At 43.7% G+C, this 26249-nt stretch overlaps 1 protein-coding gene across 1 annotated transcript in view; it reads left to right on the top strand.

The window, feature by feature from the left end:
- Window positions 1-9314: 9314 nt before the first annotated feature.
- The window catches only part of LOC126188537 (facilitated trehalose transporter Tret1-like), a 91756-nt gene continuing 74821 nt past the window's right edge, over window positions 9315-26249 (top strand). Inside the window, exons 1-2 of the mRNA XM_049930137.1 lie at window positions 9315-9438; window positions 16365-16681. Coding sequence (XP_049786094.1) covers window positions 9315-9438; window positions 16365-16681 — 441 coding nt within the window. The remainder of the gene's footprint in view (window positions 9439-16364; window positions 16682-26249) is intronic.

Here is a 26249-nt window from a genome sequence, read left to right as displayed (position 1 = left end):
GGAAAACTTAAGATAAAATAAGGCGCAAGGAATACATAATGTTCCATCATAATTTCGAAAATCACTGGGGAAAGTGACAACAAAACGACCATTCATGCGGTTTGCAGAGTGTATGGGACTGTCGGTATACCATCAGACTTTCGCATAAACGTCATCCACACAGTTCTGAAGACTGCAAGAACCGACAAGCGTGAAGATTATGGCGCAATCAGCTTAACATTTCATGCATCCAAGTTGATGACAGGACGAATATGCAGAAGAATGTAAAAGAATTTTGACAGCCTGTTAAACGACGATCAGTTTTGTTGTGGCGTATCAAGACAGCCACGCCACTCGGAAGTAGCCGAAATGCACGCGTTAAATTCAAGCAGGCTTGCTGAGGTCTGAAACAGGATACGTAATGAATGCTATAAAGAAAAGTACGTAGCTTCTGTAATACTTAACTTTAATCCATCATTTGTATACAGCATTCTTGATGATACAAGTGAGACTCTCTCTAGATATGGTTAATGGCGCCATGCTAGGTCGTAGCCATGGACTTAGCTGAAGGCTGTTCTAACTGTCTCTCGGCAAATGAGAGAAAGGCTTCGTCAGTGTAGTCGCTAGCAAAGTCGTCGTACAACTGGGGCGAGTGCTAGTACGTCTCTCTAGACCTGCCGTGTGGTGGCGCTCGGTCTGCAATTACTGACAGTGGCGACACGCGGGTCCGACATGTACTAATGGACCGCGGCCCATTTAAAGCTACCACCTAGGAAGTGTGGTGTCTGGCGGTGACACCACAAGTTTGGCCTTAGGAAAGGAAAAGGCAGCAGAGTGGTTGTTCTGAAGTTTCATTTCACAATGGACGCAAGACTGAAGAAAAATAAGTATACCTTCAAAGGATTTCTTACCTGGAGAAAGTTTTACATAATTTAAAATGGTGCTAGATGTTAGAAATTCTAAGAAAAATAAGGGGAAATTGTAGAGAAAGATGGGTAACATACAATATGTACAAGAACCAAGCGGATACAATAAGACTGGGATATAAAGAAGGAAGCGCACGGATTAGAAAGATAGGGATGTAACCTTTCTCCCCTTCTGATGAATCTGTAAGTCGAAGAAGCAATGGCAGAAATAAAAGAAAGGTTTAAAAACGGGATTAAATTTCAGGGTGAATGTACATCAATGATAAAATTCGCTGGTGACATCGTTATCCTCAGTGATAGTGAAGAAGAATAAGAGGATCTGTTGAGTGAAATCAGCAGAATAATGAGTACAGAATATGGATTGAGAGTAAATAGAAGACGAAAGTAATGAGAAGTATCAGATATTAGAACCGAGAGAAAACATTAAAATCAGTGATATCGAGGTACACTCATGAGGTACTCTCATGCTCATAAAGATAATGCTGATACATGGTGAAACAACTATCTGGTGGGCGGTTTTTGGGTTTAAATCACCTCAGGGTATGACCATGCGGTGCATTTGACCTGCGGTCGTCGCACGGTGGCGCTGGCAGCAGTCCACATACGCATAGCTGTGTCGGTGCATGTCAGAGTACGATGCAGCGAGTAATTGTGCAGACATTTTCAGATATGCTAGTGGTGACTGTGTGTTGAAAATGGGTCCAAGAACACTTATTGATGATGTTATTAGGGGTAGAATACTAGGGAGACTGGAGGCTGGTCAAACACAGCAGATCGTAACACGCGCCCTCCGTGTGCCACAAGGTGTAATCTGAAGATTATGGTAACGATTCATGCAGACAGGCAACGTGTCCAGGCGCCACAGTACGGGACGTCCACAGTGTACATCACCACAAGAAGACCGATATCTCACCATCTGTGCCCGCAGACAGCCACTGAGTACTGGAGGAAGCCTTGCTCGGCACTTTACCGCAGGCACTGGAACAGTTGTCTCCAGACACATAGTCTACAGACGACTGAACAGACATGGTTTATTCGCCCAGAGACCTGCAAGGTGCATTCCACTGACCCCTGGTCTCACGAAAGCCCGTAAAGACTGGTGTCAAGAACACAATACATGGCCATTGGAACAGTGGTCCTAGGTTATGTTCACGGATGAGACCAGGTATAGTCTGAACAGTGATTCTTCCCGGGTTTCCATCTGGCGTGAACCAGGAACCACATACCAAACTGTTAATGTCTTTGAAAGGGACCTGTAAGGAGGTCGTGGTTTGATGGTGTGGGGTGGGATTATGATTGGTGCACGAACACCCCAGCATGTCTCTGACAGAGGAACTGTAACAGGTGAGGTGTATCAGGACGTCATTTTGCACCTGTATGTCCGCCTTTACAGGGGTGCAGTGGGTCCCACCTTCCTCCCGATGGATGATAACGCACGTCCCCACCGAGCTGCCATCGTGGAGGAGTACCTTGAAACAGAAGATATTAGGCAAATGGAGTGGTCTGCCTGTTCTCCAGACCTCAGCCCCATCGAGTACGTCTGGGATGCTCTCGGTCGACGTATCACTGCACGTCTTCAAACCCCTACGACACTTCATGAGCTCCGACAGGCACTGGTGCAAGAATGGGAGGCTATATACCAGCAGCTCCTCGACCACCTGACCCAAAGTATGCCAATCCGTGGTGCGGCCTGTGTACGTGTGCATGGTGATCATATCCCATATTGATGTCGCGGTACATGCGCCAGAAGCAGTGGCGTTTTGTAGCACATGTGTTTTGGGACGGTTTTCTCAACTTATCACCAATACTGTGGACTTACAAATCTGTGTCGTGTGTTTTTACTATGTGCCTATGGTATTAGCGCCAGTTTTGTGTAGTGCCACGTTGTGTGGCACCATATTCTGCAATTATCCTTAATTTACGAGCATGAGTGTGGATGAAGCTAAGGAATTCTGCTACCTGGGCATGATAGACGAAACAAGAAGGATATAAAAAGCAATCTATCACAAAATGATGGGCATTCCTGGCCAAGAAAAGTCTGCTAGCATGAAACATAGGCCTTAATTTGAGGAAGAAATTTCTGAGGTGTACATTTGGAACACGGGATTCTGTGGTAGTGAAATATGGACTAAGGATAAACCGGAGCAGAAGAGAATCGAAGTATTTGAGAAATGGTCTAACAAAGAATGTGGGGAATTAGGTGGACTGATACGGTAAGGAATGATGAGGTACTCAGCAGTATCTTCGAGGAAAGGAATATATGGGAAACATTGACAAGAAGAAGGAATGGGATGATAGGATACATGTTAAGATATCGGGGAATAACTTCCACGTTACTAGAGGGAGCTGTAGAGGGTGAAAACTGTAGAGGAAGACAGATATTGAAATGCATCGAGCTAATAATTGAGAACGTAGGCTGTAAGCGCTACTCTGAGAGGAAGCGGTTGGCATAGGAGAGAAATTCCTGGCGGGCCGCATCCAATCAGTCAGAATACTGATGACGGAAAAAAACAAGTTATATGAAAACGACGTAACATAGTATGCCAGACAACTCTACCCTCGTGAAGCCGGGCCAGGACGCAGTTATGTTGTAATCAGGTCATTTGATTTGTTAGACTAAGGGCAAGTACATCCTTGGTCAACAATGGGGCTGCTAAGCTACGTGTTGCGTCAACACCCCTCCAAACAGATTTCAAATCCCTGTCCGGGCGGACCAGCTAACTGCCTGTGCTGTTTCCCCGCCAGGACCACACTACTGTTGAGGCATCATGGTGCAATACCTCATTCCGCCACTGTGGTGAACCGAATTACCTCATGCAGTGGCCTAACGTTGCACTTTCTAAGTCGCTACGTGACCCGAGGACCGGTCTGGTCATAACAAAGATGGACAAATCTGGCAGAAGTTCTCGGCGTCCAGGCCCAGTTATATGTTGTCTTCCACTGCTACCGACACCGAGACATATTCCACACCAACCGAAGGCCCGAAGTGAGCTACCAGCCAGGTCTAAGTCTAGCCACTAACTTCCGCAGCTGCTGGTCCATGGGCCACTGCTAGACCTGATACTGTCGGAGCGAGTACCAGCACCATCCTGCCGGAGTCACCTCTCATATGACTCCAACCGGCCTCTGGGTGCCTCCAGGAGTCTTGGATTCGAGATTAGCGCCATAGCGTGCCACTCGCCTCACCACCCACCGAAGCGGCCAACTGTTCTACAAAATTGGTTCAAATGGCTCTGAGCACTATGCGACAACTTCTGAGGTCATCAGTCGCCTAGAACTTAGAACTAATTAAACCTAACTAACCTAAGGACATCACACACATCCATGCCAGAGGCACGATTTGAAACTGCGACCGTAGCGGTCGCTCGGTTCCAGACTGTAGCGCCTAGAACCGCACGGCCACTCCGGCCGGCCAACTGTTCTACAGCAAAGCCTGCGGTTTGTCAGACTTGACCTTAGTATAGCCTCAGAAAGTCTTCTTGCCAGCTGTTCTTCTTTGAGGCAGTGCACAGACATCATGTGGTCATCGCCTACTGCGAGCCAGGCCCTTTGTTTTGTGCTTTACTGATGTACTCACGACTGCCTGGGGGCCTAAGTACGCCTTCGAGTCGGCACCGGCATCCATTATCTGAGAATCTCAATGAGAAAAGATGGCAGCTGTTAATGCAGAATTTCTGGTTTCACAGGCACCGACAAACTACACAGCGTCCTGAAACGACCATCCTCGGATATGATAGCTTCCACGACTCCGATTTTTGCAATTTGGAGCTATCAGCGTTTAACAGATCAACAATGAAATATGCTGTGCTATTGTGGTTTCCGAGGAGTCACATGAAAAACTTTCGAGGTTGAGACAGCTCTCTGCCAAGTGGATGCTTTCACGTGTTCTGTTCAACATTATCCTAGAGAAAGTAATAAGGGAATGTAGGCGGTAAGTGCGGGCAGGAGTACAGATGGAATTTCAGTCATCTCGCATACGCAGATGATATAGTACTATTAAGCGAATCGAACCACGAGTTGAATGAATAAGCCAGATAATGGACAGCTGCACACGGAAAGTGGGACTAAAGCAGAATCAAGACAAAAAGGAGTTCATGCAATTGAGAAGGAGGTAAGAGCGGCGATTGTTTCTATAAATAGATGGCATTAGGTTCAAGAAAGTTCACTACTTCAAATACTTGGGATCTTAGTTACCAGTGACCACAGTATAGGAATAGACATCAAATAAATAGTTCAAATGGCTCTGAGCACTATGGGACTTAACATCTGAGGTCATCAGTCCCCTAGAACTTAGAACTACTTAAACCTAACTAACCTAAGTACGTCACACACATCCATGCCAGAGGCAGGATTCGAACCTTCAACCGTGGCTGTCGCGCGGTGCCAGTTTGAAGCGCCTAGAACCGCTCGGCCACAACGGCCGGCGTATGGACATCGAGAAAAGAATATAAGTGGGAATTAAATTAATGTAATCCCTCTGAGAGACACTCAGCTCATGATCAGTATCAGCGAACGCTAAGATGAGAACCTATAGCACAGTGGTAACCATAGAAAACGAGCGTTTCAGAGACCTGGGTAACGGCTAAACGAGAAAACGAAAAACTATTTATATTTGAAAGAACAGTAATGAGGAACATATAGGACCGATATTAGACAAAGAAAACTGGAGGAGGAGGAGGAGGAAGAACGAGGAAGTCTCTCTCTTGATGCAACAGCCAACAATACTGCAGAAGCTAAAGAGCAGAAGAATCCACTGGCCGGGCCATATAGCCCGTATGCCAGAAGGAAGACATGTGAGGAAGGAACCTGAGGGGAAACCAGACACCGGACGCCCCATGGGACGACCAAGGCGGCGCCAGATGGACGACCTGGCGAAGGACCAGGTAGTTCTGGAAACTGAAGACTTCTGAAAGAACCGAGCACAGAACAGAAAGGAATGGAGGCTGTTTGTGGAAGCCGTTGTATGCAGGGCCGGTGATCGCTAGATACGTATTTATGTATGTATTCTGATGTCATTCTGTTGTTTATTTGCTAATGAACTTTAGATAGATGATAGTTTGTGACTGTAGTTAATTTTTAAAAATTCTTAAATTACAATCGAGAAATGAGAAGGACTCCCTTTCTATACTTCTGCTGGCAAATAAGCTGACATTCCTTTAATAAAGAACGCCACTGTCAATAGTGCCTGAAATGTTGGTACATTAAATAATTTCATTGTCTATAGCTTTGAAGAATTTTATGGAATTTCATAGCTGGAAGAGTCTACCACTCATGAAGTTGAACAAGAAATTGAGAGATGATGAAATACTGTTTCTGAATGTCACATTTTGCACACATACCCTATACGGAATTTTGTACCACGCCGTTGTATCCCGTGTACTTAGACCTCGATGTGGTAAAGTTGCTACTCCATTTGTTGAAGAGAGCGTCCAATGTTGGGCATCTTTTTTGTTGTGAGCAGAGTAAGCAAAGTATAAATTTTTGTTCGTTGGATCACTTGTGCAAAACAGTTTACAAAAGACAATATACGTAGCGAAGTTCTACATTCTTCACTCAGTGTACGGATTTTGACACATATGACGCACTATGGTAAGCTATCCCCAGTAATGTAGCATCAATTATGAACATTCTTTGTAATAATTATGAGTACTGTTGTTGCAGAAAGTGTCCAAACTCGACGAAATCTTCTTTATGGCGTATAATACACATCATCAATGACAGTACTAACACTAAATCTCGGTTTTCAAGCCGCGACAATTCGAGTAAAAGTTTTGAACTTCAGATGGCTGTCTCAGCCATCGTCGTCAGGCGTAAAACCACTGACAACTGGGAATGGGGTCGGTATTTGTGAAGGCATTGCTAATTACGCATATAAAATTTTTTTCGTGATGTTTTTAGATTTAGATTCTTTTTCTTTTGTTCATATGGGCATTTCGAATTGTTATTATGTAGCATTCTACTGTGGTTTTTAAATGTAAACATGTAATTGTGATTATTTCGTGTGCCAACGGATAAATGTGTTTCTTGCTTTGTACCTGTCGTAAAGTTTGTAAAGTTCTCTTTTGGAATATTATTAATTGTGAAAAATGCAGTCAATAACATTTATAAAGATTTATGTAATTTGCAATAACGATATAACATCTATAGACAGGGGACGGCGATTGTGATATCGATAGTCAAAAGGTTGTTGTGTAGTAGAGGGGATGGTGGATGGTGTGTCTGTGAAGCGTGCGCGGAAAAATAGTACGGTGTTTTGTGAAAAGCATACTTAATTGTATGGACAGTGATACCGATTTATCATATTGTTAATTCTCTTTACCACTGCGGTATGTAATGCCATACTTATGAGCAAATAAACCGGACTGTGAAAGTGCCGCTAACAATACTGTGTTGTGGCCGACACGAATAGTGCTTTTATGCGAATGAACTTTGATGGTATTGGTTTTGGGTGGTGGAACTGTTGTCTATCACATTCTATCAAGCTGTGAAAGTGAAGACTTTAATTAACTGTGCAATATAAATTACTTTCAGTGACGTTGTCGAAGTCTGAAATGCGAGAACAGAGTGGACATTGTTTACGGTGTGCTTCACACACAAGAACAATTCTATGAACTGTGTATTTGTGGCTAAGACTATATGAATGTGACGAACTGTGTAATTACGGACGATACCGTCGCGGACAGTACATAAAGTGTAAAAACGAGCGATGTCTACGTAATGTACTTTGAAAGAGAGGACATGTCAAAAACGGTCGTATATGGCGTCTTGTGGTTTGTTAATCACCACGGGGTTAATAATACAGCTGTGCCGAGACTTTATTTGCGTTTCGCCCGAGAAGATTAACCAGCGGAACTGCCTGTATCCTGTTCTCATCATCGTAACCCGCCGACATCGTGCTGCCCAACGCAACGCTTCGTATACAACAAAAAGTTGAGAGATTTCGCCGAACGCTATCCCCTGACCTAGAAACTTTCTTTCTCTATTAAAAGTATAAGAATTACAGACTCTATTCAAATAAATTCTTTGTTTAGTTTATGTTTGTTTTCTGCGAACTAAAATCAAATAGCAATCAGTGAATTAAAAGTTGCCTGGTAGTCATTGTTGAAACACCAGTAAATATAAACATCTTCCTCTCATTAGAACAAATTCTCCTAGCATGTCGAAATTATTGTAGTTATTTTATGTAGTTTTATGTATTGTTATGAGACTAGATATATGACAGTCACTAATAAGAGTATTTTGTCGCGAAATATGGCGTCGCGCGAAAATTACGGTGACCGCCATAATTGCTTGCGTTCTGACCAATAACGTAAAAGCTGCTATTCCCGTATTGGTGCATTTCCTGATGCGAGAGTGAATTATAAATGTCAGCTGTCAAATCACGTAGGGACTGTTTACCCAGTAATAAAAGTATTTGATATTGTATTGCTACGAGTCGTAGTCTTAAGAGACACTGGTTATACTCAAAAGTGGGTAGATGTATGGTGAACTCCCCCAGTGTTCATTCATTGACAGTATTATGTGTGATTCACGAAATTTTGTCACGTTTTCTAATTCCTTTCAGATATTGTCTTAGATGTCTTTGAAGTTTCAGAGAATATATACACAATTTTGTCGGTTCAAGTTAATTTCAGAGCAGTTTCTCGTGAATATTAGAATTTTCACTTCATAAACAAAGTGGGATCGTGACCAATTGAGAAGTATGAATGACTTCACAGTTCAGATTTTGATAATTATTTTTCGTGTGGGTTAAGGTCATCACATATTCCGATTATATAGACACGATTACAGCCTCCATTCGAGCGCTATCACAGTGAATCAGAGCTACTGTGTTTCCTTCTTATCAGTAAAATTCTCACGCTTAGCCGGATGTGTCCTGGTCATGTTACTCTTCTGGCTCTCCTTCTTCCATTCAAAATTAAGAACAATGACTGATAACGCGATGCATGATGTAAGGAAACCCACCTGCTTCTTGTCTTATCGTCGACTTTAAGTGAAGTAGCGATACAGCACCACTTAAAAGGATGTAAAAGGTAAGCCGTTATACGTGTGCGACGTTCAGAATGCTGGGGTGTCGCGTTCCCCTGCAGCTACCAGCTGCCCTAGCAGGTAAGGAAGCTCTCACATGTAGTCATAATATGCAGAGCATTCGAATTGATGACATTTTGAAAACCATTTCTATCACAATTCTATATAATACAGTCACTTTTCCACTTAATTTGTGTGCTTGCTCATGTGGTTCGATCCGTGGAAGAATATGCTACACTCCTGGAAATGGAAAAAAGAACACATTGACACCGGTGTGTCAGACCCACCATACTTGCTCCGGACACTGCGAGAGGGCTGTACAAGCAACGATCACACGCACGGCACAGCGGACACACCAGGAACCGCGGTGTTGGCCGTCGAATGGCGCTAGCTGCGCAGCATTTGTGCACCGCCGCCGTCAGTGTCAGCCAGTTTGCCGTGGCATACGGAGCTCCACCGCAGTCTTTAACACTGGTAGCATGCCGCGACAGCGTGGACGTGAACCGTATGTGCAGTTGACGGACTTTGAGCGAGGGCGTATAGTGGGCATGCGGGAGGCCGGGTGGACGTACCGCCGAATTGCTCAACACGTGGGGCGTGAGGTCTCCACAGTACATCGATGTTGTCGCCAGTGGTCGGCGGAAGGTGCACGTGTCAGTCGACCTGGGACCGGACCGCAGCGACGCACGGATGCGCGCCAAGACCGTAGGATCCTACGCAGTGCCGTAGGGGACCGCACCGCCACTTCCCAGCAAATTAGGGACACTGTTGCTCCTGGGGTATCGGCGAGGACCATTCGCAACCGTCTCCATGAAGCTGGGCTACGGTCTCGCACACCGTTAGGCCGTCTTCCGCTCACGCCCCAACATCGTGCAGCCCGCCTCCAGTGGTGTCGCGACAGGCGTGAATGGAGGGACGAATGGAGACGTGTCGTCTTCAGCGATGAGAGTCGCTTCTACCTTGGTGCCAATGATGGTCGTATGCGTGTTTGGCGCCGTGCAGGTGAGCGCCACAATCAGGACTGTATACGACCGAGGCACACAGGGCCAACACCCGGCAACATGGTGTGGGGAGCGATCTCCTACACTGGCCGTACACCACTGGTGATCGTCGAGGGGACACTGAATAGTGCATGGTACATCCAAACCGTCATCGAACCCATCGTTCTACCATTCCTAGACCGGCAAGGGAACTTGCTGTTCCAACAGGACAATGCACGTCCGCATGTATCCCGTGCCACCCAACGTGCTCTAGAAGGTGTAAGTCAACTACCCTGGCCAGCAAGATCTCCGGATCTGTCCCCCATTGAGCATGTTTGGGACTGGATGAAGCGTCGTCTCACGCGGTCTGCACGTCCAGCACGAACGCTGGTCCAACTGAGGCGCCAGGTGGAAATGGCATGGCAAGCCGTTCCACAGGACTACATCCAGCATCTCTACGATCGTCTCCATGGGAGAATAGCAGCCTGCATTGCTGCGAAAGGTGGATATACACTGTACTAGTGCCGACATTGTGCATGCTCTGTTGCCTGTGTCTATGTGCCTGTGGTTCTGTCAGTGTGATCATGTGATGTATCTGACCCCAGGAATGTGTCAATAAAGTTTCCCCTTCCTGGGACAATGAATTCACGGTGTTCTTATTTCAATTTCCAGGAGTGTATTAAGCGTATTAGTCTACTTTTATTCTCCTCGCCAGTGCCTTCCGCCTCAGTCGTTGCGACTCTATTTCGACTTCCATTCTGGTAAATACCAGAACTGGTTTACAAGGCTGCAGAGAGTATTTTAATACAAATACCTTACAGTTTTACAAGAAACACAGTTTGCCAAAAACAATGGGCTAGCGTTATGAGCAGTTTTCTAATTTCAGAGAACCTCTGATGCGAGGCTAATTGCTGTACACGAAAATGCGGCATTACTAATTTTGTCGTTGATCTCACAGAGATGGAACTGAAATGGCAGAGATTCCTAGGCGTAGAAGGACACTGTGCAGTGTGATTGGTATTTTATATCGACGCAATGTGTTGGTATGCCGGCCGATGTTGCCATGCGGTTCTAGGCGCTACAGTCTGGAACCGAGCGACCGCTACGGTCGCAGGTTCGAATCCTGCCTCGGGCATGGATGTGTGTGATGTCCTTAGGTTAGTTAGGTTTAATTAGTTCTAAGTTCTAGGCGACTGATGACCTCAGAAGTTAAGTCGCATAGTGCTCAGAGCCATTTGGACCATTTGTGTTCGTGGGATTTTGTGCGATAGAAGGGACACCGCAGTTGGGTAGCCACGTATGCATTTTCTGCTATTGCTGGCATGTACTGTTTGGTGCGAAGAAATAGCCAGTCATAAGATTGTGTAAAAATATTTAAAAAATTTATTGCTAGACGTGAAATACGGTGCATAGGACTCCTTGGTCGGACACGCTATTGAGAGTATGTTTAGATTTGGTCAGTGATGTGGAGCTATTTGCCTCTTGAGCATATCAGCCACAAATGTTGGAAATGGACAAAAGTACTCATCTTAGCAGACGAGTGTGGTCCAGTGTTGCTGTAACGATGGTGCACCCCTTGGCCTCTATCCCCGCCATTCACATGGTGGTGGCATTCTTCAAGGTTGTCGGTGAATAATTATGGTGAACATAATTAGCAGCACCAGTGCGGTAGTGAATTATCTTCCTCCGTCCTTCGGTGATCAGTAAGCTGAAGCTTTTTCAGTTTCCGCGTTGCTGTGGTGAATGAATGAGTTTTTCAGTTGCTATATGGTCAACAGTCACTGTTTTCGCTTCGGAACTAACAACATCTGACAATGAAAATCAAATGTATCCTTTACTTACGGTTTGCATACAAAATGTGTAAAGAATTTCACATCCTGTTCATGATCTCTGTGAATAGCTATGATTTTACCCAACGAATTATTGTGTTAATGGAGAGACTGTTTCTGGTAAACACACATCATTCATATTATAATAATTTATCCGTCCAAACTTGCACATTAGGGACTGTATGTAGGACCTTTAATAATAATCTGCATCATCTATTAAGCGACGCGCACAGTTTGTAACTTAGATCTTAAAAGCGTGACTGGCTCTTAGTTTTCTGCGCCACGGTGACATTACACATGCAGGGAGTTTCACAATTTTTCCTTATAAATGGAATATGCTCGCTCTTCTCCGCCATCTCAGAAAGTTTCTGCTATTCTCGTGGAAATGCTGCATACGGAAATTCTATACATATATACAGCTTTTCCATGAGAATGCTAGAAATTTTTGGGGATGGCGGAGAGGTGCCATCATATCACAGTATCACAGTGATATACATAATTCATGTACGTGATCAATTCTTCTGAAACACGTTTCATGAATGAAATTGCATACTAAGAAAAATATGGATCTCTCATACAGTGTTACATCACTCATGATTTTTTTTTGGTCATCAGTCTGCTGACTGGTTTGATGCGGCCCGCCACGAATCCCTTTCCTGTGCTAACCTCTTCATCTAAGAGTAGCACTTGCAACCTACGTCCTCAATTATTTGCTTGACGTATTCCAATCTCTGTCTTCTTCTACAGTTTTTGCCCTCTACAGCTCCCTCTAGTACCATGGAAGTCATTCCCTCATGTCTTAGCAGATGTCCTATCATCCTCTCCCTTCTCCTTATCAGTGTTTTCCACATATTCCTTTCCTCTCCGATTCTGCGTAGAACCTCCTCATTCCTTACCTTATCAGTCCACCTAATTTTCAACATTCGTCTATAGCACCACATCTCAAATGCTTCGATTGTCTTCTGTTCCGGTTTTCCCATAGTCCATGTTTCACTACCATACAATGCTGTACTCCAGACGTACATCCTCAGAAATTTCTTTCTCAAATTAAGCCGGTATTTGATATTAGTAGACTTCTCTAGGCCAGAAATGCCTTTTTTGCCATAGCGAGTCTGCTTTTGATGTCCTCCTTGCTCCCTCCGTCATTGGTTATTTTACTGCCTAGGTAGAAGAATTCCTTAACTTCATTGACTTCGTGACCATCAATCCTGATGTTAAGTTTCTCGCTGTTCTCATTTCATCTACTTCTCATTACCTTCGTATTTCTCCGATTTACTCTCAAGCCGTACTGTGTACCCATTAGACTGATCATTCCGTTCAGCAGATCATTTAATTCTTCTTCACTTTCACTCAGGATAGCAATGTTATCAGCGAATAGTATCATTGATATCCTTTCACCTTGTATTTTAATTCCACTCCTGAACCTTTCTTGTATTTCCATCATTGCTTCCTCGTTGTACAGATTGAAGAGCAGGGGCGAAAGGCTACAGCCTTGTCTTACACACTTCTTAATACAAGCACTTCGTTCTTGATCGTCCACTCTTATTATTCCCTCTTGGTTGTTGTACATATTGTATATGACCCGTCTCTCCCTATAGCTTACCCCTACTTTTTTCAGAATCTCGAACAGCTTGCACCATTTTATATTGTCGAACGCTTTTTCCAGGTCGACAAATCCTATGAAAGTGTCTTGATTTTTCTTTAGCCTTGCTTCCATTATTAGCCATAACTTCAGAATTGCCTCTCTCATCCCTTTATTTTTCCTAAAGCCAAACTGATCGTCACCTAGAGCATTCTCAATACCATTTTGTTGCAAGACCTGAAATAATGTTCTGAGATTGGGTAAATGTTATTCTTCCGTATTTCCGGAGATCACAATATCGTCCAGATAGTTTGCTTCAGTCGGGATCGACGCACAAACAGTTTGTAGATATTGCTGAAACAATGCAGGGGCGGATGCACACCCGAATGGCAGTCGTGTGAATCGATACAAACCAAGATGCCTGTTAACCACCAAAACGCGCTGGGATTCTTTGTCCACCGGTATTTGCAAGTACGCAACTGCTCGGTCCTACTTCGAAAATATTTTCCCGGTTGCAGTTTGCAAAAAGATGTTCCGGGCAGGGAAAGGAAAAGTTGCAATCACTAGTTGTGGATTCACTGTTCCCTTGAAGTCCACACAAAGTCTCAATTTTCCCGAAGGTTGTGGCAAAGTTACTACGGGTGATGCCCAGAGAGAAGCCTGCACATGTTCAATTGCATCTTGTGATTCCAAATCGTGTCATGTTTTTTGCGACCTCATTACGCAATGCGTGGGGAACATTGCATGCTCTGAGAAATTTCGGTTGCGTGTTTACTTTCAGTTCCAAATGTGCTTTATAGTTCTTAGCGCAACCGAGGCCCGGTGCAAAAATGTCTGCAAATTCTGCACATAGACGAGAAACACTGACTAAAGGTACAGTCTGGTTCACTGATAGGACCTGATTTACGATAGACAAGTTAAACAACTGAAATAAATGGAAACCAAACAAGTTCACTGCAGAAGAAGAATGAAGGATGTAAAATGACACAAGTTTTGTTTGTCCTTCGTATGTTGCAAGAAGGGTGCACTGACCTGACACAGGGAGCTCTTGACCTGAATAGATAGTTAACATTTGCGGCAAGTCTACAAAAAGTTTATTGTCCTGCTGACGACAAGAGCGACTGTCTCATGCAACGTGAACTGACACTGGTACAAAATCACTTGCGACTTGACGGGAGTTCTGGCGATGTCGACCACACTATTTGTGGGACGAACACAGTCACTGTTAGAGAGAGTGGCACTGGGCGAAGTGGAATGAACGACATGAATTTCTATGGGTGAATTTTCACGAGCCTGAGTATCCTTGGTTCGATTCCGATTCCGGCCTGAAGCAAAGGGCCTGGAATGGTTAGGAGTTTCCGATCTGAGCTTTTTCTGGAAAACACTCTGAACATGTCTTTTATTATTACAGAAAAAGCAAATGGATTGGCGTGATGGGAAATTCTCACGCGAATGTTTAGTAACCTACCGCGGGCATGATTTGAGCACTGCATTTGCTTGCCGGCGCGGCACACGTGGCTGAGAGCCTGGCGGTAGCGGCGCGGCTGGGTGCGAGGGCTGTTTACTGCTCCGTGCAGATCGCTCGGTGGGCCGGTTAACCTGACACATGGCCGGCGAAGTTTCAAATGATTCCTGAGCAAAGTCAAGTGTGTCTTGCCGATCCAATATGTCCATCACTTGTTGAAGGGAGGGATTGACTAGTTTCAAAATCTGTTCCCTTATACAAACATCAGAAACGTTCTGTGCAATTGCATCACGTACCATAGTATCTGAATAAGGGAGTCCACATTGACACTCAAAAGAATAATCCCTAGTAAGGCCTTGCAATGTTGCAACCCACTCCCGATTAGTCTGACCTGCTGCACGTTTTGTACGAAAGAAGGTATACCGTTTCGCAACTACATTGACTAATTGTTTGAAATATGCATCTAATGCAGACAAAATTTCTTCATAGGACAGAGTTGCTACGTCGCGTCCAGGAAATAATTTGACTAATTTGGCTATCACACGATAGGTCTGCACATCGATGGACGACAAAAGAAAAGGCTGCCGCTCGGTACCTTGAATTCTGTAGGCGACGAGATGGAATCCAAATTGGCGTGACCACTCCGTCCAGCTTTCCAGTGCAACATCAAAAGGTCAGAAGGTCGGTGCAACTGCTTGTTGTGGCTGCATTAGAGGTGGAGCGACGGCTGCCAAATCGTTTTGCATTGCACGTTGACCCTGGACGAGCTGTCCAAGGGCATCCAGTAATGCCTGCATCTGCTGATTCTGTAAGCGATAACATTCGGACAGTACATCTGTGGTGAAGCTATTACAGAATTAAATCAGGGCAGTATAGTAAAGAGCACCGTGTTTACTTGTCGCCAATGTTGGGTTGGCAGAAGAGCCAACACCATTTTACAAATGGAGGCCGAAATGCACGCGTTTCAGCTCACGCAGGCTGGCGTGAGGAGGGAAGAACTATATTGACATGAGGTCTGGATCATGACAAGGAATTAGAATTCAGAAAGCGGATGGAATTAGTTTATACTTAACTTTAATCCGTTAATGATGAACGTCGCTGTTGATGGTTCATGATTCACAATATTATCTCTTGAGGATACATAGTAACTGAAAATGGCGCCTTGCTAGGTCTTAGCAAATGACGTAGGTGAAGGCTATGCTATACTGTCGTCTCTGCAAAAGAGAGAGTTTTTAGGCAGTGAACCATCGCTAGCAAGGTCGGCTGTACAATTGGGCGAGTGCTAGTGAGTCTTTCTAGACTAGACCTGCCGTGTGGCGGCGCTCGGTCTGCAATCACTGATAGTGGCGACACGCGGGTCCGACGTATACTAACGGACCGCGGCCGATTTAAAGGCTACCATCTAGCAAGTGTGGTGTCTGGCAGTCACACCACAATAAGTTCCCTTCCTCACTACTTATTCTTAGGGTACTGTAATCGTTAACAGTCGACCATCTCGAGACGGGTAAATTTATGAGCATAGGAAGTGAGGTCTGTTGAGTATGGTCGTGTGTGTGTGTGTGTGTGTGTGTGCAGCGTCGCTGGCGTACCTGGTGGCCGGGGTGTCCATCGGCTGGAGCTCGCCTCTGGTGCCGCGGCTGCAGCAGAACACGTCGCACATCGTCATCACGGCGGACGAGGGCTCGTGGCTGGCGTCAACCGGTGGGCTGGTGGCGGCGCCGCCGTCGCTGCTGGCCGGCGTGCTGGTGGACGTGGTGGGCCGCCGCACCATGCTGCTTGCCTGCGCCCTGCCCTTCCTCGTCACCGCCGTCTGGCAGCGCTTCGCCTCCTCCTTCTGGGAGCTGCTCGCCAGCAGCATTCTCTCCAGCATTGCGGTCGGCTTCATCATCCCCGTGAGTACAAAACACACACTCATCCTACCGATGTCATCCGTTTTATTTCATTAGTGACGTCGTCATAATGGTGGACATAAACCCCTCGTCGAAATCCAACATCGTTAATGTGGTGTGAGTACTGTAAGACCTTCGGTACACACACCATAAGATTATTTGACTTGTCGCTCTAATGAAGTAGGCGAGTGTCAGCAATATATCTCGTGGTCTTATCGTGGTGTGTTATCTTCTGCCGTTAGGTCGGACGATAGAAATGCCACTTGCACGCTTAGAGTACCAGATTGACCGTGACCAGCTTTAAACAGAACTTGATTAATTTTCACACACATTTATTAAAATAATAACCAGCATAAACATTACTTAACTTAGTTCTGGATGCTACTTCCAATTGACGATCTGAAGTTCCTTTGGTCTTGGTACGTTAATCTTATTCTCACATATCTCTGATACTTTACAAAGTGTCTATACATTTATCTTCATGGCTATGTACAGGAATATGGTAATCTTATTAGGCGCAGACTGAAATTTGACTGCAGACTAATGCAGACTGACTAATCGGAGGTCTGTACACTCATTATAATACCTCGTGCATTCAGGTATCATTGCGCGAGAGTGATCCGCGAGAAGAAAAGTTTCTACGTTAGCAGCAAACTCATGGGCTGCGTTACATATTAATACGCGGATCGGCGGAAGCAGAATTTGGTCCGTCTCTAAGACAGCGCCATCTCGTAGTGCGGATACGGACGAGCGCTGCGCTTGCGCTGTTGTGCTTAGGGGGACGCGCTCTAGTGGGAAAGTTGTGTACGCGCTGACTACGCGGAACTATGTACACAACAGTTAACAAATATGGTTGAGAATGTCGCGCGCAAGTTCACTGTTTAGCGGGGGAGGACTAGTGCTTTGACGCGTCCGACCATCCTGATTTAGGTTTTCCATGATTTCCCTAAATCGCTCCAGGCAAATGCCGGGATGGTTCCTTTGAAAGAGCACGGCCGACTTCCTTCCTCGTCCCTCCCTAATCCGATGAGATGTCTGACCTCGCTGTTTGGTCTCTTCCCCCAAAACAACCCAACCCAACTTTGTGCTTGATTCCTCTTTGAGCTAGGAACGTGGGGAAAAAAATTTGCCGTTTAGCCTGGACCAACGGCTGTTTGTATACGAATTCGAACATCTCTCTTATTGTAAGGGTGTTACAATATAGTAAGCAAGGTCTGAAGAGGAACAGGAGCCGGCACCAAGGCAGATTATGAGAATCGATTAATTCCATTTGCAGAAGATCTTAATTGTTCTGAAATTAATGCTCAACTAATGACATCATTTGTACATAGACCGTTCGGATTTTATGTGCAAATACACGGAAAAAGACACGTTTTTCTATGAGCTTTTCAAAGCACACCACTTCTGCACATCTAACTTCTAAGAATCGGTTCAAACTTTGCACTGAGACAAAAGAAACTCTTAACAAAATTTTTGTATCCAATTACCTTTACTCATTGCCGAGATACGATGGTTTAAAGGTGAGATAAATCTAGCACGTCAAAATAATTTTTATAGAATTGAGTGCGTGCTGTGGCTCCCAGAGTGGTTTAAATTGGTTAAAATAAATATAAAATGCATCCTTATTATGAAAAAAAACTGTCTCATTCGGATTTTGCACACAGAAAACATATCTTTCTGTGAGTTTCTTTAGTGCGCCACTTCTAAATTTCAGACTTGTGTGTATCGGTTCAAATTTTTAAAGAATGAAGGTAAATACGTTTAGTTATCGATCTTCCTGTTGTTTTGTGATACTCTTATCCGTTGCCACGATATAAGCGACATGGTTCGAAAGACAATAAATAACCTATATCGCATCAGTCGTCCCCCGAGTCAACAGAAATCTACCTTGGTTACCGAGCTATGGCTGTCTTATGTCAATGTTATGATACAGTGAAAGGTGGGAAGCAGAATGAAAAATGCTCGTGTCATAGCACAAAAAACGCGAATATGTGCTTGGCCGAGCTACGGATGAAAAAGAAAGGAACTAACATTTCGGGTTACCTGGCAGCTTCAAGGATATTTGTACAGGGTATACATAAAGTCTGTGAACACATTCAATTATTTATTGCACAAGAACCTAACATTGTACACATATCATGAATGTCAATTTGAAGCGAAACCCATAAAGCTGTTTTCTTGTATACCGGCACTGGTGCACGTACCTCCTGTAGCCCGGTGATGTAGCAGAGCTCCAGGAGAGAATACGGGAAGCGACTGTCACAGTCGACGATGCCATTCACAAAATGGCTCCAAGCACTATGGGACTTAGCATCTAAGGTCATCAGTCCCTTAGCACTTAGAACTACTTAAACCTTCCCCTTCAAATTCAGAAAACGAAGCACAGCACGATTCTCAGCTTCACCAATGTGCTGCGGTATTTTGTCTTGGTTGCTCTAGTGGTGTGACACGCTACTGTAAACCAGGTTTTCTGTGTGAACAAGAAGCAAAAACATGTACCTCAAAAAAGGTACATTACATGATTTTATTTTTTATAGATTATAGCTAAAACCTTATGCTTACTTATCGTAAGAACACTAGCAATGTCGCTGATCTGCAAGAAAGATTTAATTTTCCGCGGACGGTGAAATACGGCGTAAATGCACTTATTTATAGATTTCCAGAAGGCTCTTGACATCGTTCATCACAAGCGCTTCTAACCAGACTGCGTGCCTATGGAGTAACGCCTCAGATGTGCGACTGGATTCGTGATTTCCTATCAGAAAGGTCACAGTTCGTAGTAATAGGCGGAAAGTCATCGAGTAAAATAGAAGTAATATCCGGTGTTCCCCATGGAAGTGATATAGGCCCTCTGTTGTTCCCTATATGTATTAACGACATAGGAGACAATCTGAGTAGCCGTCTTAGATTGTTTGTAGATGATGCTGTCATTTACCGACTTGTAAAGTCCTCAGACGACCAAAACGAATTGCAAAATGATTTAAATATGATATCTGCATGGTGCGAAAAGTGGCAATTGACGCTGAATAAAGAAAAGTGTGGTGTCACCGCCAGACACCACACTTGCTAGGTGGTAGCCTTTAAATCGGCCGCGGTTCGTTAGTCTACGTCGGACCCGCGTGTCGCCACTTTCAGTGATTGCAGACCGAGCGCCTCCACACGGCAGGTCTAGAGAGACTTCCTAGCACTCACCCCAGTTGTACAACCGACTTTGCTAGCGATGGTTCACTGACAAAATACGCTCTCATTTGCCGAGACGATAATTAGCATAGCCTTCAGCTACGTCATTTGCTACGACCTAGCAAGGCGCCATTACCAGTTACTATTGATACTGAATCATGTACAGTCAAGAGCGACGCTCATCATTAATGGATTAAAGTATTCCACCAGCTACGTCCGTTTTTCTAAAGTCTAATTTCCTTGTCCTGTTCCAGACCTCACGCCAGCCTGCGTGAGCTAAAACGCGTGCCTTTCGGCTTCCTCTAGTAAACCGGTGTTGGCTCTCCTGCTAACCCACAACAAAAAGTGTGAAGTTATTCACATGAGTATTAAAGGAAATTCGCTAAATTTTGATTACGCGTTAAGTCACACAAATCTGAAGGCTGTAAATTCAACTAAATACTTGGGGATTACAGTTGGAACGATCACATAGATAATGTTGTGGGTAGAGCAAACCAAAGACTGCGATTCACTTGCAGAACACTTAGAAGGTGCAACAGGTCTACTAAAGAGACAGCTTACATCACGCTTGTCCATCCTATTCTGGAGTATTGTTATGCGGTGTGGGATCCGAATCAGGTGGGCTGACGGATGACATCGAAAAAGTTCAAAGAAGGGCAGCTTGTTTTGTATTATCGCGAAATAGGGAAGATAGTGCCACAGACATGATACGTGGAGCGGCAATCATTAATGTAAAGCCGTGTTTCGTTGCGACGGGATCTTCTCATGAGATTTCAATCACCAGTATTCTCCACCAACTGCGAAAAAATTTTGTTGGCACCCACCTACATAGGGAGAAATGATCATCACAATAAAATAAGAGAAATCTGGGCTCGCACAGGAAAATTTAAGTGCTCTTTTTTCCCACCGTTCGAGAATGTAACGGTAGAGAGACAGCTTGAAGGTGGTTCATTGAACTCTCTGCTAGGAACTTCATTGTGAATAGCAGAGTAATCACGTAGATGTAGATGTAGATTACTACAGTTTTGTGTCCGGTTGTTAGCACAGTCATTAATGTTTCAAAATGGTTCAAATGGCTCTGAGCACTATGGGACTCAACTGCTGAGGTCATTACTCCCCTAGAACTTAGAACTAGTTAAACCTAACTAACCTAAGGACATCACAAACATCCATGCCCGAGGCAGGATTCGAACCTGCGACCGTAGCGGTCTTGCGGTTCCAGACGGCAGCGCCTTTAACCGCACGGCCACTTCGGCCGGCCACTAATGTTTCGTGAAAATGTGTCACTGTTAGCATTTGGACTCTAAAGAATCTGCTATTACAGTGAGAGAGTAAGTGTTTAACGTAAGCTGACAACGGAGGAAGATGCCACAAAGGGAATACACATATTGTTTACAGTAAGCTGAGATGCACGTAAGTAGGTGACCGTAAAATTGATTTGTTTTCAATAAAAACAAAAATGTAACGCAATGACGAGGAGAAAATAATTAAACAAATTTGGCATATGTTTGTATTATTTTACCAATACACTCTAACATAAACTGTAGATAATACAACTGAAGTGGCATTCGTGTTTGCACTGTACAAACTGCGAGGTTTTTTAACTTAATTCCTTCTCTCATTATTAATGAAATTCTCCAACAGCCGTGCAACTAAGAAGTTATTTTATTTTATTTTGACGACAACCAGTTTCGGCAACCACAATGCCATCTTCAGGGCCCATACGCATCTCAAAAAATAAACTATAATGCCATACAGTGCCATATATCCCTGGGTTTCGTGAATTCAGTCCGTTTCACAAGTTCTTCACTCGAAGACTTTGAGTTGCTATCAAGTCTTCGAGTGAAGCACTTGTGAAACGGTTTGAACCCACAGATATATGACACTTAATTTCATTAATATTGTCAATTACTTAACCAGCTGATGTTCCCGGTCCATGACGGATTAACAGAGATTTAATTCATTCTAGTTGCTTTCGAGTGGATGTTAGATTTTACATGTCGTACAAAAAATGGATGTTTCAAATAATACATAGCAGACTACGGTTTTGTTTATTTGTCCTTTACATATATTGTTTAATACTCCACTTTAAACCACACTAAGGTTAATTCTAGACGGAAAGTACTAATAATGTGTCATGTTTTCCTTATAGATGCAAGACCTGGTATGAATGAGCGAGAACATTGTGACTGGGTAAGATAGGTCCTCTTATGTTTGAATGAAACATCATGTCATTTGCATGCATTAAGGTTGTGCAACTGGTACAACCTAACTGGTGATGGTTAGAAGCAAAATTACTGCAGATGATTTAAGAATCTAGTTACCATTTTCACAGACGTCTTATTCCATGCGAAAGTGAAAGACACAATCGAAGATAGCCCAGAGCTTGCTATAGATTCAGTCAACTGCTTACTTCACTTAGTCCATCGAGAAAGGCCAGATATCTTATATAAAGGACGTTGGTCAAACCAGTGGCATTTCACGCATACAAGAGCCATTAGTACCTGTGAAAGAGAACAGTAATATTGTTTGTGAATGGATATTCTTGAAGCGATAGAAGGCCCAGCACAATGCACAGGCACTGGAAAGTGATGTATATGGTACAACTGCGGACTGGATTATACACGCAGCAGCTCAATCACTGGAGTTATGGGAAACATCTCGAGTGAACACGTCACGCTGTTCGAAAGGTTTCCTAATAGTAGTTGTAAACCTGCTAGAGTCTATACACAGCGGACACAGGGGTGGCTCACAAGAAAAATGAGGGCTGCTGTACCAGGTTCTGTTACAAACATGCAAACATGACGATTTACTGTAGGGAGTGGAAGACAATCCTGTGAAGATGTAGATGGGCGAAGTTTTTTAGAGCGTATTGCAGTATTATGTATTTATTTATTTATTGCTTGCTGGCCTGACCTGATTAAAGGGTTAAGGTCCTTTCTTATATCGACCAACAACAACATATACAAGAAATATTGCCGTATAATCAAATTAACAACGATGATAACATAATAGATGAATTAAGAATGATTTTAATTAGTTATTAAATAACGATCTCAATACTAATAATTTGCATTATTGGTAAACAGAAATAAATTGCCATAGTAATCATAAATGTAACAATAATAATAGTAATAAAATAATGAACGTATTAAGAATGACATTGATTGGTTTAGCACGTTTGAAGCCTTCTTTGGTATTAGAACAATGGAAGGGATAATGAAATAGGAAAGGACTGAAGCGGAAGTAACAATGCCTGATATGACAGATGAGAATTTCAGTAGGGAGCTCTGTAGACAAGTAGGGAGCAAAGTGGTGAGGGATGGATGTTTGACGAGAGTCGGTGCAAGAAGAAATAGCTATTGTGATATTAGGTGGTCCCTTAGCTCTGTTTTGAAATTTGAAAGAATTTTAATTTCTCTAATATTTTCAAGAAGGTTGTTCCAAATTCGGGTTCCTGACACATAAAATAATTTAGTGAACATGGCAGTGTTGTGTAGTGGTTCCTGGTAGATTTTGCTTTGTTGAGAGGGACTATTATTACGGTGAGAAGATCAAACAGGAAAAAATTGCTGTTATGTACCTTACATTATATACATGTTCATTAGCTAGCTATGAACCTTCAACAGCTCGTCGTCAAACTTCTTATTTGTTTATGCAGCCTGGCAATATTAGGTTTACCAGCCGTCTCTTGCACCAGACCAGGAATTCTGCATATTTTACATCAGGGTCATTAGATAAGCATCAATTGCATTTAGTATACAACATTATAAAACATTTTTTAATTGCTACAGAACAGAAAGAGTGACAAAATGCGGAGAGTTTACATGGTTTGCGAGCACAGCAATAGAGAAAATTTACAGAGAATTAGTTTAAACTATGACGGCTAGCAGCAGTTAGCATGAGAGAAAAAAAGCACTTCTTCTTCAGGCCACAAGTGGCCCATCGGGACCATCCGACCGCCGTGTCATCCTCAGCTGAGGATGCGGATAGAAGGGGCGTATGGTCAGCACATCACTCTCCTGCTCGTTACGATGGTTTTTTGTGACCAGAGCCGCTACTATTCAGTCGAATAGCTCCTCAGTTGGCATCACGAAGCTGAGTGCACCGCGAAAAACGGCAACAGCTCATGGCGGCCCGGATGGTCGCCCAGCCAATTGCCGGCCACACACGACAGCGCTTAACTTCGATGATCTGACGGGAACCGGTGTATGAACTGCGGCAAGGCCGTTGCCAGCATGAGAGAAAGGCTGGATAAAAAAGAGAGGGAGACTGAGGAACTTTATAAAACACATTACGACGATAGGAGAAAAGAAAGTGACGTGGCTGACAGCGACATAAAAATCGCAAGCAACGTAATTGAGAGACTATGGGAGCTTTTGGTTTACTGTTTGACAGAGGGAAAACTGGCTACACGCGTTAATTTTTGGGGGAAACGTTACAGCTGGAATTGTTTCGTCTTAGTAAAAGAGACAGAGAGTTCAAGTGTGCACGGGATACAGAGTAGCTGGCCCCAAAGATGGACTGCAGCACTAGAGAAAGAGTTTGCGAATGCTTTTATTTTATGCGTGGGCACCCGCATGTGGCGATAGTATTTTCTACCCAGTTGAGGCGCTCATCGAAACTTATATCCAACTTTTTTACTGCTCTCTGCACTGTATTCTAATACAGTCGAGAAGTCGGCAACTGTTTGTGGAACAGACAACTTATTGATTTACGATGGGGTACTAACATTACTCAGAACTCTTCAGCATTCAGTTAAGGTCAAAGATTCTATGGCCATCTTAGTACTGAAAGATTATCGTTCACGTTGGAACGTCGCCTTAGAAAAATTATGAATGATAGTGCTGGAAAACATCTACGACATTTGATTTTCCAAAGGCTCAGAAACTGAACATACTGAGACATTTCTTTCTTTACTTATTCAGATCATCACCAAACTGACACACAATATTTTTAGCGTAACCCAATATGAATTTCAATAATCCCTACAAAAGAATTGCCCCGACTAACAATAAACTATACCTTTCATGAATCACTTACCTCATAAAAATCTTCGTTATTCTAACTACTACAATACAGCGAGCGCCAATACTGCCAACTAAATAAAAGATTCTAATATAAGATATATATAATATAATATAAATATAAGATTTTAACTACTGAAGGCACTAACTACTAAAAGGCATAGTTAACATACATACAGGGTGTTACAAAAAGGTACGGCCAAACTTTCAGGAAACATTCCTCAAACACAAATAAAGAAATGGTGTTATGTGGACATGTGTCCGGAAACGCTTAATTTCCATGTTAGAATTCATTTTAGTTTCGTCAGGATGTACCGTACTTCTTCGATTCACCACCATGATTTCATACGGGATACTCTACCTGTGCTGCTAGAACATGTGCCTTTACAAGTACGACACAACATGTGGTTCATGCACTATGGAGCTCCTGCACATTTGAGTCGAAGTGTTCGTACGCTTCTCAACAACAGATTCGGTGACCGATGGATTGGTAGAGGCGGACCAATTCCATGGCCTCCACGCTCTCCTGACCTCAATCCTCTTGACTTTCATTTATGGGGCATTTGAAAGCTCTTGTCTACGCAACCCTGGTACCAAATGTAGACTCTCTTCGTGCTCGTATTGTGGACGGCTGTGATACAATACGCCATTCTCCAGGGCTGCATCAGCGCATCAGGGATTCCACGCGACGGACGGTGGATGCAGATATCCTCGCTAACGGAGGACGTTTTGAAAATTCCCTGTAGCAAAGTGTTTGAAGTCACGCTGGTACGTTCTGTTGCTGTGTGTTTCCATTCCATGATTAATGTGATTTGAAGAGAAGTAATAAAATGAGCTCTCACATGGAAAGTAAGCGTTTCCAGACACATGTCTACATAACATATTTTCTTTCTTTGTGTGTGAGGAATGCTTCCTGAAAGTTTGGCCATACCTTTTGTAACACTCGTTACATCCATTGACATCCATCTTTAAAAATTTCCTTTTTCTGGCGGGTACACGTCCAGATCGTTCGCTTATAGTAACTTTTCAAAACTCTGGCATCTCTCTCTTCACATACACTACTGCTGGCAGCTCACGTCCAACTGCACAACGCTAAACGCTGTTCACATCCAACTGACCAACACTACACAAGCGAATATTCGAACAGTGAGTCTAACCAGCCACAGACTGCACACAGCGCAGTCAGCGATTGTCATACAGAGCACTACGTGGCGTTACCAACATAAAAACCTGAACAGCCTACTTACACAGCACCCATGCTCCCAACAAAAAATTTTACAAATTGTTTTGATCAGTGGACAGTACTGATTTGCTGACTTTTTTGTATTAACGCTAATAAATACATCAAATGTACGCAATTATAG

This window comes from Schistocerca cancellata, chromosome 5 (assembly GCF_023864275.1).
Source record: "Schistocerca cancellata isolate TAMUIC-IGC-003103 chromosome 5, iqSchCanc2.1, whole genome shotgun sequence".
Classification (NCBI taxonomy): Eukaryota; Metazoa; Arthropoda; class Insecta; order Orthoptera; family Acrididae; genus Schistocerca; species Schistocerca cancellata.
Note: the sequence above shows the minus strand (reverse complement) of the source record. Positions and strands in the feature narration are given on the sequence as shown.